This window comes from Carcharodon carcharias, chromosome 3 (genome assembly GCF_017639515.1).
Source record: "Carcharodon carcharias isolate sCarCar2 chromosome 3, sCarCar2.pri, whole genome shotgun sequence".
In the NCBI taxonomy this organism is placed as follows: Eukaryota; Metazoa; Chordata; class Chondrichthyes; order Lamniformes; family Lamnidae; genus Carcharodon; species Carcharodon carcharias.
Genome location: NC_054469.1, coordinates 103,599,683 through 103,618,383, shown reverse-complemented (window position 1 = coordinate 103,618,383; position 18,701 = coordinate 103,599,683). Strand labels below are relative to the sequence as shown.

Here is an 18,701-nt window from a genome sequence, read left to right as displayed (position 1 = left end):
TTTTAAATTTGAGATATTAGGGTACCTGGAGCAAATAAGTCATTGAGGGCAAGAGAGATGGACATTTAGAACTTCTTGCAGAATTGCAACAGGATTTGGACCAGTTGATGTTTATACCTCCATAGATGTGGGATGGAAAGTTGGCTGGGAGAACATTTTTGGAGGCAACAGACCTCATTGAGAGTTTCACTGATAGAGGGGCAATTGCAGGTAATGGTATGGATGTTGAAATAGGTAGTCTCTTGGGTGGGGCAGTTATGGAATTGGATTGGATTGAATGCTTGGCTCTGGATTGTTTGAGATACTGATGTTGTGAGCAGTCTGAATCAACCTGAGACAGTGGCCTGGTTTGGGTTGGACTCTTGGTGAGAGTGAAATGTCCCACAGGAACATTGTCAAAATGTGATACCAAGTCACATAAAGGATTAGATACAGGCAGCAGAGATTTGGAATTGCTCAAGTTTTTGGCAGGCGAGAGGCTGGTCAGGAAAACATTGGAAGATTGGTAATAATGGCACATTCAGAGAAGTGTACAGAGGTAGAGCTAGGTGTAATCTATGTTCATATTAATGCTGACCCCCCTCTTTGAATGATGTTGCCATTGGCACCATGTGCATGAGGAAGAGGAAAAAGAGAAACCATTGGTGTATATGTCCTGTATGCAATTGAGTGGAGTGGAAACCAATGTGTCTCAGCCCCACTGAGCTAGACAATAGAGGATGGGTGTTACAAAAAGTTGACTGCGTCAAAGGCTGCAACGAATTAAAGAGGCATAATGCATGATGATCACAATCATAGAGAATGTCATTTTTGACTTTGGGCTATTTTGGTGCTACAGGAGGAACACAAATCTGATTTGAAGCATTCAAACAGAGTGCGAAGCATAGGCCTGGACCTGAGACGCAGCAATGAATTGATGTATTTTGAAGGGGCAAGGGATGTTAGATATAGTGTGTGGACTTGCAAGGACAGTGGGTGGTGGGTGGATCCTTTTAGCAGGAGTTGATGGCACTTTTGAAAGGGCAGGGGATGAGCAGAGGGGTCCCTTTCCTGTTTCCTCTATCATTAGAAGCCAGAAAGAGAAATTACTTGGGAAATAGTTTAGTGGGAGTGGGGCTGAAGGAGCAGGAAAAGGGGCTCATGGACAAGATGAGCTCCGAGCACGTTGTAGAGATAGTGGAGAAAAGTAGCTTAAGATTGTATTTTCTTACAGCATGATCCTAGGGTAGTGGTTTTGACAGAGAGAGACAGACCATATAGAACTTGATGTATGCCAGCCACACCTGGTGGTTGATGGTTGAACGAGTTGTAATGGTATGCTCCTTGCAATTGAGGGGAAGATGATGGAGGCTATACTATATGGAATGATTCGTTTGGGAAATGATCATGGTTTTGGGGTGAAGGACGTCTGAATAGTGGTGAAAAATTGTTTGAGTAAATCAATAGCTGCGCAGGTATTTGTAGCAAATGGAGGCTTTAAGGCTAGCCAGTTGAGTTTGAAAATGTAGTTTTAAGTAATTTGGAGATTTTTTTTAGTTTCAAGGGGAAAATGGCAGGAAGGAAAAGGACTTGCATTTACATAGCACCTTTTGCAACTTCAGGACATTCCAAAATGCTGTGTAACTGATGACATTGTATCGTAGTTCTTGTCGAAATGCAGGAAGACACATCAGCGAATTTACACACAGCACGGTCCCACAAAAAGCTCAATCAGTGACAAGATCGTCTGTTTTAATTATGTTGATTAAAGGATAAATGTTGGCCATGACACTTGGAGAATCACCCTGCTCTTCTTTGAATAGTGCCAAGGGATCCTTTTACTTTCACCTGAGAGGGCAAATGGGATCTCAGTATAATGCCTTAATTAAAGATCATTCAGTACGCCCTTAGTGATACACTTGGGTGTCAGCCTGGATTGTGTCCGCAAATCTCTAAATGGTGCTAGCCCCCTAAACCTGAGTCAGGCAAGTGTGTTGCCACAGAGCCAAGGCTGATGAGGTGAATAGGAGAGTGGTGAATTCAGAGAAAAGGAAGTTGCTCAGTTCAGTCGTTGAGACAGTTTCATTGAGGAGCCTGAGAAAGGAGGTAATATTTTTTTAAAAGGGATGAAAGAATGGGACAGGGTGAGTTTCTCAGAGAAAGAAGGGCCAGAGGAGTTGTGTGGGGAAGCAAGTCCTTGTTGTGACTTGGTGATGAAAGCCATGCTCCCACCATATTGGTTTAGGCAGAACAAACTAGACACCCAGATGAGGAGACTTCAGTAAGGAGCAAGTTGTCATTACAGCCATGTTTCAGGTAGTGCCAGAGTGCTCATAGAAGAATCTATCTGATTAATGGCCACTTAGACAAGGTGCCAGAGGGAGCTGTCACCCATGAAAACATGCTCCAGTAAGGAGTTAATGCATTCAAATTTTGTTTTGTGATGCTCCTGTGAAATGCCTTGGGACATTTTTTTATTTCATTAAAGGTGCTATATAAATACAACTTGTTGTTCAGAGGAAAGGGGGAAGTTGGTTGAAATAGCAAAAAAGCAAAGCCTACATGCACTGCATGGATGAATTTGTTCAGGAAGCTTTAAATATTTGGTTTTCTAAATTGCTGCTCCGATAATAGTGGTGATTTATAGCTTTTTATTTCTAGTATCATTTCACAGTTGGGATCACGGTAGTAACAGAAGTCAACAAGGAACTTGTTAAGCTGAAAGTGATGCATTTTATGTCCTTAATAAGATTTGGAAGTGGCAGAATTCAAGAAATTCCAAAATACTGGATTTTTAAAATGTATGTTGTCACATGGATAGTCATCCCTTCTGTGATTTTTAAAAATATATATACATATAAATATGTAGCAGAATTAATGTCCAAATTTTGGATTCTAGTTCACACTGAGGAAGGAGGTACTAAAGATGAATTTCTAGCTCCTATGGAGACAAGAACCGTGGAAGATCACCTCAGCAAAATGAAGCTAAACAAGGCTGTGCTTGGTATGTTTTTCAATGTTCATATATATAAAATATATATTTACAGTATCAGCTGTAAGTATGCTGTCTCTTGATATTTCATATGAAAAACCACAAAATCAAATATGAAAGAAATTGTACATAGCAAAATTCCATTTCTCTTCACTTTTCATTTTCAATAAAAATGCTGGTCAGCCTGTCTTGTCAATAAAACTTTTCATTTGTCAGAAAATTTTAATCAGATCACAAAGTTCTGTTAATGCTTATTGTCCTGTAGTTAGTTCCAGAATTTGGAAATGTGCAAATCTAAATCTATTTGTTTTTTGTTGTATGAATCTATTCATCGCCCATGGGTACCTTTATCTTATGGAGAGCAGCTCTCGGCTAACCTTTGAGTCACCAATTTATTAACAAAACAAAATATTGATTATCATTGGAAATATTTAAGGAAATGCCCGCTCTATTAATGGATCACTTTAATAGGGTTGAAAGAAATGTGCTTAATTTATATTAATGGATCAATAAAGTCTTACTTTATAGTGGGTAATTTAGATTACAAGCTCACCAGTATACTCTGACCTGCTTTCTGTTTCTCCACGCTTCCTTGATTGTGATGTCACTCTGACATCACTTTTTGATTTTTCCTATGTTCGATTGGGCTCCTGGAACAATTTTTCAATCGCTGCTCCTTTATATTTGGCCTTTGATTCCCCCTCCTTTATATCTGGCCTCCAGTCACTTGGTGCGCTATTTTTCATACTGAAAAAGAGGTAATTGAGACCCTTGATGAGCTAAAAATTGATAAAGAGGAAGTATTAAATAGGCCACTTGTTCTTAAGGGTGATAAGTCACCGCGACCAAATGAGATGCATCCAAGTATATTGAGGGAAGTAAGGATGAAAATTGCGGAGGCACAAGCCATAATTATCCAACCTTCTTTATATACATGAGTGGTGCCAGAGGACTGGAGAATTACAAATGTTTCACCCTTGTTCACAAAAGGGTGTAAAGCTAAGCTTATAGGCCAGTCAGTTTAACCTTTGGTGGTGAGGAAGTTTTTAGAAGTAATAATTTGAGACAAAAATAGCAGTCACTTGGCCAAATACTGGAAGCCAGCAAGGATTTTTTAAGGGCAAATCATGTTTGCTTGAGTTTTTTGATGAAGTAACAGAGGGTAGATGAGGATAATAAGATTGTTGTAATGTACATGACTTCCCAAAGACATCTGATAAAATTCCACATTATAGCCTTGTGAGCAAAATTGGAGCTCATGGAATAAAAGGATCAGTAGCAGACTAGATACGAGTAACAGGAAACAGAGCAGATATATGGATATTTTTTCAGACTGAAGGAAGGTTTATAAATGGGGTTCCCCAGGGGCCAGTGTTAGGACCCCTGCTTTTCTTGATATATATTTATATATTAATGACCTAGCATAAAATTTGTAGATGACACAGAACTTGAAAATATTGTGAAATGTGAGGAGGATAGTATTAAACTTCAAAAAGACATAGATTGATGGAACGGGCACACAAATGACAAATGAAATTTAACCCAGAGAAATGCGAAGTGATTCATTTTGGCACAAAGAATAAAAGAGGCGATATAAAAAAAGGTACAATTCTAAAGGGGATGCAGGAGGAGAGGGACCTGAGGGTATAAATGCATAAATCCTTGAAGTTGGCTGGGTGGTTTGAGAGAATTGTTCATAAAGCATGCAGGATCCTGGGTGTTATAAATTGGGACATACAGTACAAAGACAAGGAAGTTATGATAAGCCTGTACAAAACATTGTTTCGTCGACAACTGGAGTATTGTGTCCAATTCTGGGCAGTACACTTAAGGATGTGAAGGCATTAGAGAGGGTGAAGAAAAGATTCAGGAAAATGGTTCCAGGGATGAGGAACTTCAGTTAAATGATATATTAGAAAAGCTGGGGCTGTTCTTGGAGAAGTTTGAGAAATTTGATAGAGATATTCAAAATCTGAGGAGTCTGGATAGAGTAGATGGGGTGAAACTGCTATTGGTGGAAGGATCGAGAGCTAGCAGACACAGGTTTAAGCTGATGGGCAAAAGAATCAACGGTGACAAGAGAAAGCTTCTTTATGCAGCAAGCTAGCATGTGGAATTCACCGATAGAGTGTGGTGGAGGCAAATTCAGTTGTGGCTTTCAAAAGAGATTTGGATAATTATCTGAAGAGAAGAAAAATTTGGCGCTATGTGGAAAGGGCAGGGGAGTGGGACCAGGCAAGTTGCTTTTGCAGGTAGCTGACACTGACACGAAATACCAAATGACCCCCTCCTGTACTGTAACTATCCTGTGATTCTAATTTGTACTTGTAAGTCTGATCTTACACATCACTGTTTCTATCAATCTTCCTTTATCAATGAAGAATACCTGGAGGAGGAAACATGTAGCAGAAGATACTGTGGCTTGATCAGTAATATAAATAGGACAACAACAAATGTTGAAATTCTGAAACAAAGTTTGAAAATACATAGGCTGGTCACATCTGTAAAGAGAAAGATAGGGTATGGTATGTTGAATATGTATCCTTCATCAGAATCCAGACTGTTACTGGCAACAATTGGAAGACCACTAGTTCTGTTGAAAGTTTGTAACCTTCACACTGGTTCCATTGGTATAAAATTGAAAAATATTTACCATTAGTCGTTTGGCAGTATAGAACTTGAGTATTGCTTAAAAAAGAGACATGTCTGCTTTTTGTCTTAAACTCATTAGGACACTCATCAGGCATTGCTCTGAGGAATGGGTCAGTGAATGGCCATTCAGGGTCAAGCTGCCAGGGTTAAATTTCAAACAGTGCTTGGCAGTTAACTGACAGTCACTATCAGTGGTGAATTCTTCAAGGCAACACCACTTGCCAACCACTCAGCAGTCTCTTCACATGCAGTATAAATTGTTGTTTTCCCCTTTATATCGGTGTTCTTGCGAATGTCCTGATGAGTGCAAGATGAAAAGCTTAGGTGTGTCTCTTTTTTCAGCAGTACTCATATTTACCATGTTGAAGAATGTACTTACTATGGGTGCCATATGGCTTACTATGGCTTTTTACATACAGGCTCCCGGTTTTAAATGGTACTCAAGATTGCACCATGCAATTAAAAGTATTAAAATGTTTAATCCATTTTATGGAATTCAGTTGTCTGCTTTTAGTAGAGGTGTTAACTTTTTATCTTAAAACAATGGACAAAATATTTTCATATAGCAACATTAAACAATCTATTACTAATATTCGCTCAACGTAATTTTAAGATCTGAATTTGTTAGCTAAACTGTGCTTATTTTAAGGAAGTAATCTCCGTGGAGGGTACTTTCTGATGCTTATTCTTAATCTGTAGGACTTGACTATGTGGTTGAATATCGTTATGACCAAAAGACAAATCCACAATTTGTCTGTAAACTGTGTTACTGTAAATCAGAACTCACCTGGTTTCTCCCCCACCTCCTTGGAGCTAAACACATGGCAAATTACTTGGTAAGTGTATATTCAGTAATATATAGAATCCTTAGAATAAAAACTTAAGTTTGATTATGTGATTACAATTGTTGCAATTATGGAGTATTATACTGAAGGAGAACACTACTGCATGAATTAGAAATGCTTTAATACAAAGTACTTCCTCAACTGTCTATTTAACAGAAAACTTCCATGACCTGAGATATTCCTACTTATCTGATTTTCCATTCAGTGACCCTATTGATTAAATGTCTGCATGAAGGTTGGAGTCACACCTCTGTGATCTGTTTACACAGAACAGTATAATTGACCATCTGAAACTTTCCTGCTTGTTTTATACTTCTCACCAAGTCCCATTCACCTATTACCCCTGTGCTCACTGATGGACATTAGCTCCTACTATGACAACGCCTCGGTTTTAAAATCCTCAACTTTGTTTTCAAAATTACTCCATGGCTGGGATCCGAGTTTCTGACACTGCAATGCATCAAGGAGGGAGAAAGTTACCTGAACACTTTGTTCCAGGAGGTATGACTGAATTTAGCATTGGAAGCCTTGGCCCTTGCACTGGTCAAACACATATAAGGTTCTTGCAGCCTTTGTGGACATAAGCAGTCCTGAAGAATGTGTTGATGTGTTGCCTGCCTGGTGCCTGAGTTAAGCATACCACCTTAGGCCTGGAAAGGAGCTTGGAGTGGGGAGGGCCATTGTCCACGTAAGTACCAACAACATTGGTAAGACTTAGAAAGAGGCTCTGCTGGGGGAGTATGAGCAGCTAGGGGCTAAATTAAAAAGCAGAGCCACAATGGTAATAATCTCTTGATTACTACCTGAGCCATGAACAAATTGGCATGGGGTAAATAAAATAAGAGTTGAATGAGTGGTTCATAGATTGGTGTGGGAGAAATGAGTTTCAATTTATGGGCATTAGCACCAGTACTGGGGAAAGAGGGAGCTGTTTTGTTGAGGTGGGCTTCACATGACTTGTGCTGAGATTGGATCAGTGTCCTGGTAAAGAGAGGGAGAGTGTTCAAATGATGGGAAATTTAGAAAGTTAAAGTGAAAGGGCAAGGCAATAGACAAGGGTAATGTTATGGGTAATGATAACCAGAGTGCAACAGGAAGGACAGAATGTACAAACATAAAGAGTGCACCAGCAAATAAGATCCGAGTCGGGAAAGTGTAAAAAGACAAAATTAAAGGTTATCTAAAAGCACACAGTGTTTGTAACAAGATCAATGAATTGATGGCATGAACAGAAATAAATTGGCGTGAGCTGACAGCTATTACAGAAATGTGGTTGCAAGTTGACCAAGGCCAGGTACTGAACATTCAGGAGTTTTCAGACATTTGGGAAGGATAAGCAGAAAGGAAGAGAAAGTGTGATAGCTCTGATAATATAAGATGAGATCAGTGTAGTACTGAGAAATGATCTCGCTTTGGAAAACCAAGAAATAGAATTGGGTGGAGATAAATAGCAAAACAAAGAAATCACTGGTAGGAATAGTTTATAGGTCCCCTAATAGTATTCATAGAGTCATAGAGGTCTACAGCACAGAAAAAGGCCCTTTCGGCCCATCAAGTCTGCGCCGGTCAAACAAATACCTAATTATTTTAATCTCATTTTCCAGCAGTCGGCCCATAGCCTTGTATGCCATGGCATCGCAAGTGCACATCCAAATACTTCTTAAATGTTACCAGGGTTTCTGCCTCTATCACCCTTTCAGGCAGAGTGTTCCAGATTCCCACCACCCTCGGTGAAAAAAATTCTTCTTCACATCCCCTCTAAACCTCCTGCCCCTTACCTTAAACCTATGCCCCCTGGTTATTGATCCCTCCACCAAGGGGAAAAGCTCTTTCCTGTCTACCCTTCCTGTCTCCCCTATCTATGCCCCTCATAATTTATGCACCTCAACCATGTCCCCCTCAATATCCTCTGCTCCAAGGAAAATAACCCCAGTCTATTCAATCTCTCCTCATAACTAAAACTCTCCAGGCCAGGCAAAATTCTGATAAATCTCCTCTGCACTCTCTCTAGTACACCCTATAATGCGGATTCCAGAACTGCACGCAATACTCTAGCTGTGGCCTAACCAACGTTTTATACAGTTCCAGCATAAGCTCCCTGGCTCTTATATTCTATGCCTCGGCTAATAAAGGCAAGTATCCCATGCGCCTTCTTAACCACCTTATCTACCTGCCCCACTACTTAAGGGACTGGTGGACATGCGAACCAAGGTTCCCTCTGATCCTTGGTACTTCCCAGGCTCCGACCATTCATCATGTATTCCTGGGCCTTGTTTGTCCTGCCGAAGTGCATCACCTCACACTTATCCGGATTAAATTCCATTTGCCACTGATCAGCCCATTAGACCAGCCCATCTATATCCTCCTGTAATCTAAGGCTATCCTTCTCTCTATTTACCACCCCACCAATTTTTGTGTCATCCGTGAACTTGTTGATCAAGTCTAAATCGTTTATATATACCACAAACAGCAAGGGACCCTACACCGATCCCTGTGAAACCCCATTGGACACAGGCATCCAGTCACAAAAACACCCCTCGACCATCACCCTCTGTGTCCTGCTACTCGGCCAATTCTGGATCGAATTTGCCAAATTGTCTTGGATCCCATGGGCTCTTACCTTCGTTATTAGTCTCCCATGCGGGACCTTATCAAAAGCCTTGCTGAAGTCCAAGTAGACTAGTAGACTACGTAGACTAGACTGCGTCAAATGCATATGTCTATACTGTAGGGCAGAATATAAATCAAGAAATAATGGGAGCTTGTAAGAAAGGTATTGCAATAATCAAGGGCAACTTTAATCTTCATATAGATTAAACAAATCAAATTGGCAAAGGTAGCCTTGAGGATAGGTTTATAGAGTATATATGGGACAGTTTCATAGAACAGTATGTTGTGGAGCCAATCGGAACAAGCTATTTTAGATTTAATAATGTGTCGTGAGACAGTATTAATTATTCCAATAGCAAAGGATCCCCTAGGAAGGAATGCTCACAACTTGATCGAATTTCTCACCCAAAAACTGAATGTAAAACTTGGGTCTGAAGCTAGAGTGGCCTTAAAGGCAATTACAAATGTATGAAGATAGAAAAGCAAAGAATTGCGAATGCCAGAAAATCTGAACTAAAAACCAAAAACGCTGGTAAAATTCAGCAGGTCAGGGAGCATTTGTAGAGAAACAGAGTTAACTTCGAAGTTGAGTGACCTTTCATCAGAACTGGTATGAAGATAGAATTGGCTGAAGTGGATTGGGATAAAAGATTAATAGATAAGAATGTAGATAAGCAGACGTTTAAGAAGATATTTCATAATTCTCAACAAAGATATATTCCATTGTGAAGAAATAACTATGAGAAAGACTCACTATCTGTCCTAGCTAAGCAAGTTAAGGATGGTTTCTAACTGAATGAGAAGTCATACAATGTTGTGAACATTGATAATTGGAAAAAATTTAGAAACCAGCAAGCGTGACTGAAAAAATAAGAGGGAGAAAATAGATTGCAAGTTTGCTAGGATGAAATATGAAACTATGAAACATATAGTAAGAGCTTCTACAAGTATATAAAAGGAAAGGGAGAAGCCAAGTAAACATTGTTCCCTTAGAGGATGAGACTGAATTTAATAATGGGAAATGAGAAAATAGCAGAGCCTTTGAACAAGCATGTTCTATCTTCACAGTAGTAGACAGTAAAAGTATCCCAACAATAGTGGAACATTAAGGGGCAAAATGGAGGGAGGAAATTAAAACAATCATAAACTAATGGGATTAAAGACTGATAAGTCCTCGGGACCTGATGGCCTGCATGCTAAGGTCTTAAATAAAGTAGCTGCTGAAATGCTGGTCTTCCAAAATTCTCTATGTTCTGGAAAGGTCCCTGTGGATTGGAATGTCCATATTCAAGAAAGAAGGGAGACAGAAAGCAGGGAACTATCGGCCAATTGATTTAACATCTGTCATTGGGAAAATGCTAGAATCCATTATTAAGCTAGTAGTGGCAGGACATTTAGAAAATCATAATACTGTCAAGCAGATTCAACATGGTGAGTTTTTTGAGGATGTAGCAAGTTGAGTGGATAAAGGGAATTTACAAAGGCATTCCATTAGGTGGCACCGAAAAGATTACTGCACTGGATAAGAACTTAAGTATTAGGGGTGGTTAGGGAGCAGGGTGGCCATGTTGGAGTTGTATAGAACCTTGGTGAGGCCACAGCTGGAATACTGTGTGCAGTTCTGGTCGCCACACTATAGGAAGGATGTGATTGCACTGGAAGGGCTGCAGAGGAGATTCACTAGGATGTTGCCTGGGATGAAACAATTAAGTTATGAAGAGAGGTTGGGTAGACTTGGGTTGTTTTTGTTGGAGCGGAGAAGACTGAGGGGCAACCTGATCGAGGTGTACAAGATTGAGGGGCATGGACAGGGTGGATAGGGAGCAGCTGTTCCCCTTAGTTGAAGGGTCAGTCACAAGGGGGCATAAGTTCAAGGTGAGGGGCAGGATGTTTAGTGGGGGGATGTGAGGAAAAACATTTTTACCCAGAGGGTAGTGATGGTTTGGAATGCACTGTCAGGGAGGGTGGTGGAGGTGGATTGCCTCACCCCCTTTAAAAAGTAACTGGATGAACACTTGGTCCATTCAAGGCTTTGGGCTAAGTTGGGTAAATGGGATTAGGTAGGTAGGTCAGGTGTTTCTCATGTGTTGGTGCAGACTCGATGGGCTGAAGGGCCTCTTCTGCATTGTGTGATTCTGTGATACATTAGCTTGGATAGAGGATTGGCTAATTAACAAAGCAGAGATTTGGGATAAATGGATTATTTTCAGGTTGGCAAACTAACTAGTGGAGTGTCACCGGGATTAGTGCTGGGGCCTTAACTGTTTACAATCTATATTAATGACTTGGGTGAAGGCCCTGAGTGTATTGTATCCAGACTTGCTTATGATGCATAGATAGATGGGAAGTTGAAGAGGGCACAGACTCTGCAAAGGGGTATAGATAGGTTTAATGAATTGATAAAAATTTGACAGACGGAATGTAATGTGGAAAAATGTGCAAAAAAGCTAAATATTATTTAAATAGAGTCTACAGAATGTTGCAGTGCAGGGCAATCTGAGTGCCCTTATACATGAACACACAAGGTTAGCATGCAGGTAGAACAGTTAGGAGGGCAAAAGGGGTGAAGTGCATAAATAGCTAGGTCTTGCTACAACTGTACAGGATATTGATGAGACCACACCTAAAATACTACATATAGTTTTTGTCTCCTTATTTAAGGAAGGATATATTTGCATTGGAGGCAGTTTAGAGAATGTTTACTAGGTTGGTTACTGGGGTGAAGGGGATGACTTATGAGGAAAGGTTGAGCAGGCTGGGCCTATACTCATTGGGGTTTATTAGATTGAGAGGTGATCTTTTTGAAGTATATAGGATTCTGAGGGGACTTGACAGGGTAGATGCTGAGACAATGTTTCTCTCATGGGGAAATCTAGAACTAGGAGATATAAGTTATGAATAAGGGGTCTTCCTTTTAAGGTGGAGATGAGGCAGAATTTCTTCTGAGAATTGTGAATCTTTGGAATTCTCAACTCCAGAGAGCTTTGGAGATTGAGTCATTGAATATATTCAAGGCTGAGATAGATTTTTGAACTGAGTTGAGGCCAAGATCAGGTCAGTTATGACCTTACTGAATGGTGAAGCAGGCTTGAGGTGCCGTATGGTCTATTCCTGCTTATGTTTCTTATGTTATCTTGTCTTCCTATCTCTGTAACCTACTTCAGCAGTATAACTCTTCAAGATCTCTGCACTGCTCCAATTCTGACCTTGTGTGCAATCCCAATTTTCATCATTTATCTAGTGTCCCTGCCTTCAGCTGACTAGGCACTAAGCTCTGGAATTCACTTGTTAAACCTCTGCCTGCCTGTTTACTTTTATTTTAAGTCAACCTTAAATCTTACTCTGACCAAGCTTTTTGTCACTCATCCAAAATCGCCTTATGTGACTAGGTGTCAAATTTCATCTGGCAGTGCTAGTTTGAAACATCTTGGGATATTTTACTAAATTAAAGATGCTAGATAAATGCAAGGTGTTTTTGATTTGTACTTTGGCTAATCAATGTGTCCAAGCCTCCAAAGTGTGATGCTGGCAGTAAAAAGAGCAATACAAACTACTTAGCTGCTAGAGCATGAAGCTTTTTTTCTCAACCAGTACTGTATCAAATTATCAAAATTAATATATGTTGGAAGGATGACATTTGGTAATATGCAGTTCTTTTCAGGAAAAGCATCATCCATATATTCTCAAATATGAGGGAGAAAAACTAAAACCTTCTGAATGGAAAGAATTTGTCTTCACAAAAGCACTGGAAATTGAAAAAAAGGATGGCAGAGGAAAGGTGAAGGTAAGTACAAATCTGCTTGTGGGTTGTTTATTTACAAATTATCCTGGCAACTGCAAGAACTTGCAACAAGGAACATAGGGGCAATCCTTCTTTAAGGCTGTTTCTCACGGTACCCAAGTGACTCTCGGTTGCAGCTAATCAGTGATTTCACCTTACTATCTGCTATTGTCATGAAGCTGCAGTGGCAGTAATCTGCTTGTCTTCTCACATGAATTGGGTCTGCTTTATTTCTCTCTTATTGATTTCATATCTTTGAGAGGAACTGATCAATCATATGTTTGACTGTCAAGTTTTTAAACATATCCAGTAAGCACAGTGAACGCCAAATAACCATGCTAGCATCATTCATAAGTCACGCAGAATCGGGGAATTTTGCAACACAGTAGGGGGCCTTTCAACCCATTGTGTTTGTACCCTCTGAAAGAATAGTTTACTTTTTGATGTGCATTATCTGTTTTATGACAAAAGCAAAGTACTACACGTTGGAAATCTGAAAAAACAAAATGCTGCAAATACTCAGCAGGCCAAATGTCATCTGTGGAAAGAGACAATTAACATTTTAGGTCTAACACCTTTCATCAGTTTGGAAAAAGGCAAGAGATATAACAGATTTCATATAAAGGTAGGGTGAAAAGAACAAAAAATAAGCTTAGAAGGGAAGCTTTGTGATAGGGTTGAAGGTATGAGTCACTGACAAAAAGAGTGATGGTGCAAACCAAAAATGGCTGGTAATGGGACAAGTGAATAAACTAAAGCTGGGTCTGGAGGTGTTGTAAATGATCACAGAATCATTACCAGCAGCTGCTGTTCGGAAAAAAATGGGAGTCGTGGATATGATCTGAGATTGTTGAACTCAATCTTGAGCCTGGAAGGCTGTGAAGTGCTGAATTGAAAGATGAGTTTCTGTGGGTAGGGGAAGGGGTGTTGGTGATTTAGGAGTGGACCAGGATGTTGCAAATGGTCCCTTAGGAATGCTGAAAGGGGTGGGGGGAGTGGCGGCAGCAGCGGGGAAGAATACTTGATGGTGGTGACATTCATGAAGTGGCAGAGGTTAATTTGTTGAATATAGAGTCTGGTGGAGTGGTTGAACGAAAGACAAAATCCTATCATGGTTCTGGGAGGGAGGGAAGAAAGAAACAAGCACAATTCTCCGAAATGCAATTTTGTACAGCTCTATCTTTTATGCCCCAGTTTCTCTGGCCTTTCCTCATAAGGAAAGCCTCATCCCTGATATCTTAGTGGCTGTCCTCCTAAACTGGGGTGCCTTATTCTCAGCACAATATTCTAACACAGGAATAACTGATTATTTGTCTAGGTTTAGCATTACCTCTTTTGTACTCTGTGCCACTATTTAATACAGAAGACTCCATATGAAAAACTGCATTAATTTCTCATGTCTTTGCAAAATATACAGCCTCACCTTTCCCTGCACTAGGTTTCATCCAACGTCTATGTTACCTTAAATCTGCACCCTCTGTTTACTGGCTCATCTGTCATTGGACACAGTTTTTCCTTTTTTACTCTTTCATAACCATTCATAATTTTGAACACCTGTGTTAAATTTCCAGTTAAACTTCTCTGTCCTAGGAGAATAACCCTAGTTTCTATGATAATCTCCATGCAACAGCCCTGTAAAACTGATACCATTCTGGTACTGCTCCTCTGCACCTTCTTTAAAGCCTTGACACCTTGGAAGTGTGGTGCCCAAAAATGGGCGGAAATACTCCAAGTGGAATTGTAAAGATTTGTAAAGCTCAGCATAACTTCCTTGCTTTTGTACTGTGATTCTGTGCATAAGACCAATTTTCTGATATGCTTTTTAACAGCCTTTTCAACTTGTCCTGTCACCTGCAAAGATTTCTGTATGTACACTGCCAGATTTCTCTGTTCTGGCATTCCTTTTAAAATTATAATAGTTAATTTAAAGCACATCATATTCTTCCTACCAGAACCCATCCCTTCACAATTCTCTGCGTTATATTTCATCAGCCACATGTTTACCAATTTACCTGCCTGTGTATGTCGTCCTGAAGTCTGTTACTATCTTCCTCTTTGTATACTACATTATTGAGTATCATGTCGTCTGCAAACTTTTGAAATTATGTCCTGTATACCCTCATCCAGGCTATTAATTTATATCAAAAAGGACAATGGTCCTATTGCTAACTCCTGAAGGACAAAACTACACACTTCCAGTCTGAAAAATAACTAATTGCCACTACTGTCTGCAACCTGTCTCTTAACCAGTTTTCCATCCATGTTGGCACTGCCCCTTTCATCCGGTAAACTTCCATTTTTATAACATCTACTTATTTGATACTTTATCAAACACCTTTTGAAAACCGTTACGCACAATATCAGCTGCACTCCCATCAACCCTCTGTTGCTTCATCAAATAGCTATGGTAAAAGATGTCTTTGATTATGTTGGCAGCATGAATAAATGTTAAATGCCATTTGCCATGCTAGGTGTTGGCTCTTCAAAGAGGCTCAAACTGTTCAGCTTGAGTTATTATACTGGATCAACTGTATTAAAGACAGCAAGCTTTTCAGCAATATGATGCTTTATAGTTTGTCTACAGCTTGTTCCTTGGGGATTTATGATGGTAAAACCTGTAGGGAATCATTGCTGACTGACTGACTGTTCACATGAAGTAAAAGTTCCCATACTACTAATTGAAGAAGAGTAAGAGATTTTGGCTAACATGCTGTCTGTAATCAGTGCCACAGAGAAAGAGTAATTGATTATTTGCTATCTGTTAGATCTTGCTGTGCACAATGTAGCTGTCTTAAATTTTATAAAGTCACTTAACTTCAAAATAATTGGCTCTGAAGTACTTTGGGACATCTTGATGATGTGAAGTCATTTTTAACTGGAAATTCGTTCAAACTTTTGTTAGTTTTGTTTATTTTCTAATAAGCCTCCTGTTGATTAAATGCAGTAATCCAACATTATGTTTATTCAGATAGTTACTTTTGAACACAGTTCATATGTTAGATGGAGTACTTGTGTAGTCCTCGACATTAAAGTGCAAAATAGCAATGCATTAATTATGTGTATAAATACGGGGGAGTAGTGGGGAATACAGATTTTGGAAGATGATGTTTGATGTTTCTATTTAAATTCATTCATGTCACTGGCCAGGCCAGCATTTATTGCCTGTCCCTAATTGTCATTGAGAAGGGGATGGTGAGCTGCCTTCTTGAACCGCTGTAGTCCATGTGGTGTATGGAACATCCCCAGTGCTGTTAGGAAGGGAGTTCCAGGATTTTGATCCAGTGACAGTGAAGGAATGTGATATCGTTGCAAGTCAGAATTATGTGTAGCTTGGAGGGGAAGTTGCAGGTGGTGGTGTTCCTGAGTATCTTCTGCCCTTGTCCTGGTAGAGGTCGCAGGTTTGGAAGGTGCTGCCAAAGAAACCTTGGTGAGTTGGTGCAGTGCATCTTGCAGATGGTACACACTGCTGCCACTATGCATTGGTGGTGGAGAGAGTGAATGTTTATTGCAGTAGATGGGGTGCCAATCAAACAGACTGCTTTTTCTTAGATGATGTTGAGCTTCTTGAGTGTTGTTGGAGCTGCACTCATCCAGGCAAGTGGAGAGTATTCCATTATACCCCTAACTTGTGCTATGTACAGGGTGGGCAGGATTTGGGAAGTCAGGAGATGAGTTGCTGTCTGCAGAATTCCTAGCCTCTGACCCACTGTTATTGTTACATTACCAACATGACTGGTCCAGCTCATTTTCTGGTCAATGGTAACCACCAGGATGTTGATAGTGGGGGATTCAGCAATGGTAATGCATTGAACATCATGGGGAGATGGTTATATTCTCCCTTGTTGAAGATAGTTATTGCCTGGCGTTCGTGTGGTGTGAATATTACTTGCCACATATCAACCCAAGCCTGAATATTGTCCAGGTCTTGCTGCATATGAGCATAGACTGCTTCAGTATTTGAGGAGTCAAAAATGGTGCTGAAAATTGTACAATCATCCACTTCTGACCTTATGATGGAGGGAGGGTCATTGATGAAACAGTTGAAGATGGTTGTGCCTAGGACACTCCCCTGAGGAGCTCCTGCAGCGATGTCGCAGGACTAAGATGATTGACTTCCAAAAACCACATTCATCTTCCTTTGTGTTAGATATGACTCCAACCAGCAGAGAGTTTTCCCCTTGATTTCCATTGACATCAGTTTTGCTGGGGCCCCTTGAGTCACAGTCAGTTAAATGCTGCCTTGATGTGAAGGGCAGTCACTCTCACCTCACCTCGGGAGTGCAGTTCTTTTGTCCATGTTTGGACCAAGGCTGTAATGAGGTCAAGAACTGAGTGCTCCAGTGGGATCCAAATTGAGTGCCAGTGAGCAGGTTACTGCTGAATAAGTGCTGCTTGATAGCACTGTTGACAACACTTTCCAATACTTTGCTGATGACTGAGAGTAGATTGATGGGCGGTAATTGCCTGGTTGGATTTGTCCTTTTCTTTGTGGGTGGAACATACCTGGACAATTTTCCACACTGCCAGTTAGATACCAGGGTTGTAGCTGCATTGGAACTGCTTGGCTGGGGGCGCGGCAAGTTCTGGAGCACAAGTCTGCAGCACTATTGCTGGAATGTTGTTGGAACATTTGGCTGTGCAGTATCCAGTGCCTTCAGCCGTTTCATGATATCAAGTGGAGTGATATCCATATCTGAAACTGGGGACCACAGGTGGAGGCCGAGATGGATCATCCATTCAGCACCTCAGGCTTAAAATGGTTACAAATGCTTAAGCCTGGTCTTTTGCAATGATGTGTGGGGCTCCCCCATCATTGAGGATGGGGAAGCCCCTAATTGTGGAGCCTCCTCCTACAGTTGTTTAATTGTCCACTACCATTCATGACTAGATGTGGCAGGATTGCCGAGCTTAGATCTAATCCGTTGGTTGTGGGTTCGCTGAGCTCTGTCGATTGCATGCAAGTGGTTCTGTGTTGTCGCTTCACCAGGTTGACAGGTTGGAGTAAAAACTTTAAACATTCTAAAGCCTTTTGCAATGAATTTGTCTATTGTATGTGAAAGTCATCAGTGCAGAAGATAAGGCTGAACCATTTGCAATGACTTTCAGCCTGAAGTGCCAAGTGGATGATCCATTTTGGCCTCCTCCAGAGGTCCCCAGTATCACATGCCAGTCATCAATCAATTCGATTCACTCCACGTGATATCAAGAAATAGCTAAAGGTACTGGATACTGCAAAAGCTACCGGCCCTGACAATATTTCAGCAATTGTACTGAAGACTTGTGTTCCAGAACTTGCCTTGCCCCGAGCCAAGCTGTTGTAGTACAGCTACAACATTTGCATCTACCTGGCAATGTGGAAAATTGTCCAGGTATGTCCTGTACACACAAAGTAGAGCAAATCCAACTCGCCAATTACCGCCCCATCAGTCTACTCTCGATCATCAGTAAAGTAACGGAAGGGGTCATCAACAGTGCTATCAAACGGCACTTGCTTAGCACTAACCTGCTCACTAACTCTCAGTTTGGGTTCCACCAGGGTCACACGGGTCCTTACCTCATTACGGCATTGGTCCAAACATGGGACAAAAGAGCTGAATTCCTGCGATGGGGTGAAAGTGACTGCCCTTGACATCAAGGCAGCATTTGACCGAGTGTGGCATCAAGGAACCCTAGCAAAACTGGAGTCAGTGGGAATCAGGAGGAAAGCTCTCTGCTGGTTGGAGTCATACCCAGCACAAGGGAAGATGGTTGTGGTGTTTAGCAGTCAATCAACTCAGTTCCAGTACATTGCTGCAGGAGTTCCTTAGGGTAGCGTCCAAGGCCCAACCATCTTCAGCTGCTT

General features: G+C 40.8%; 1 protein-coding gene across 5 annotated transcripts in view; it reads left to right on the top strand.

Annotated features, from left to right (window-relative positions):
* si:ch211-197h24.6 overlaps positions 1 to 18,701 on the top strand; it is a 115,245-nt gene that overhangs the window by 13,678 nt on the left and 82,866 nt on the right. For all 5 annotated transcript variants that reach the window (XM_041184131.1, XM_041184130.1, XM_041184132.1 and 2 more), the window contains exons 5-7: positions 2,879 to 2,983; positions 6,323 to 6,459; positions 12,740 to 12,862. In XM_041184131.1, the coding sequence (XP_041040065.1) occupies positions 2,879 to 2,983; positions 6,323 to 6,459; positions 12,740 to 12,862 (365 nt within the window). The remainder of the gene's footprint in view (positions 1 to 2,878; positions 2,984 to 6,322; positions 6,460 to 12,739; positions 12,863 to 18,701) is intronic.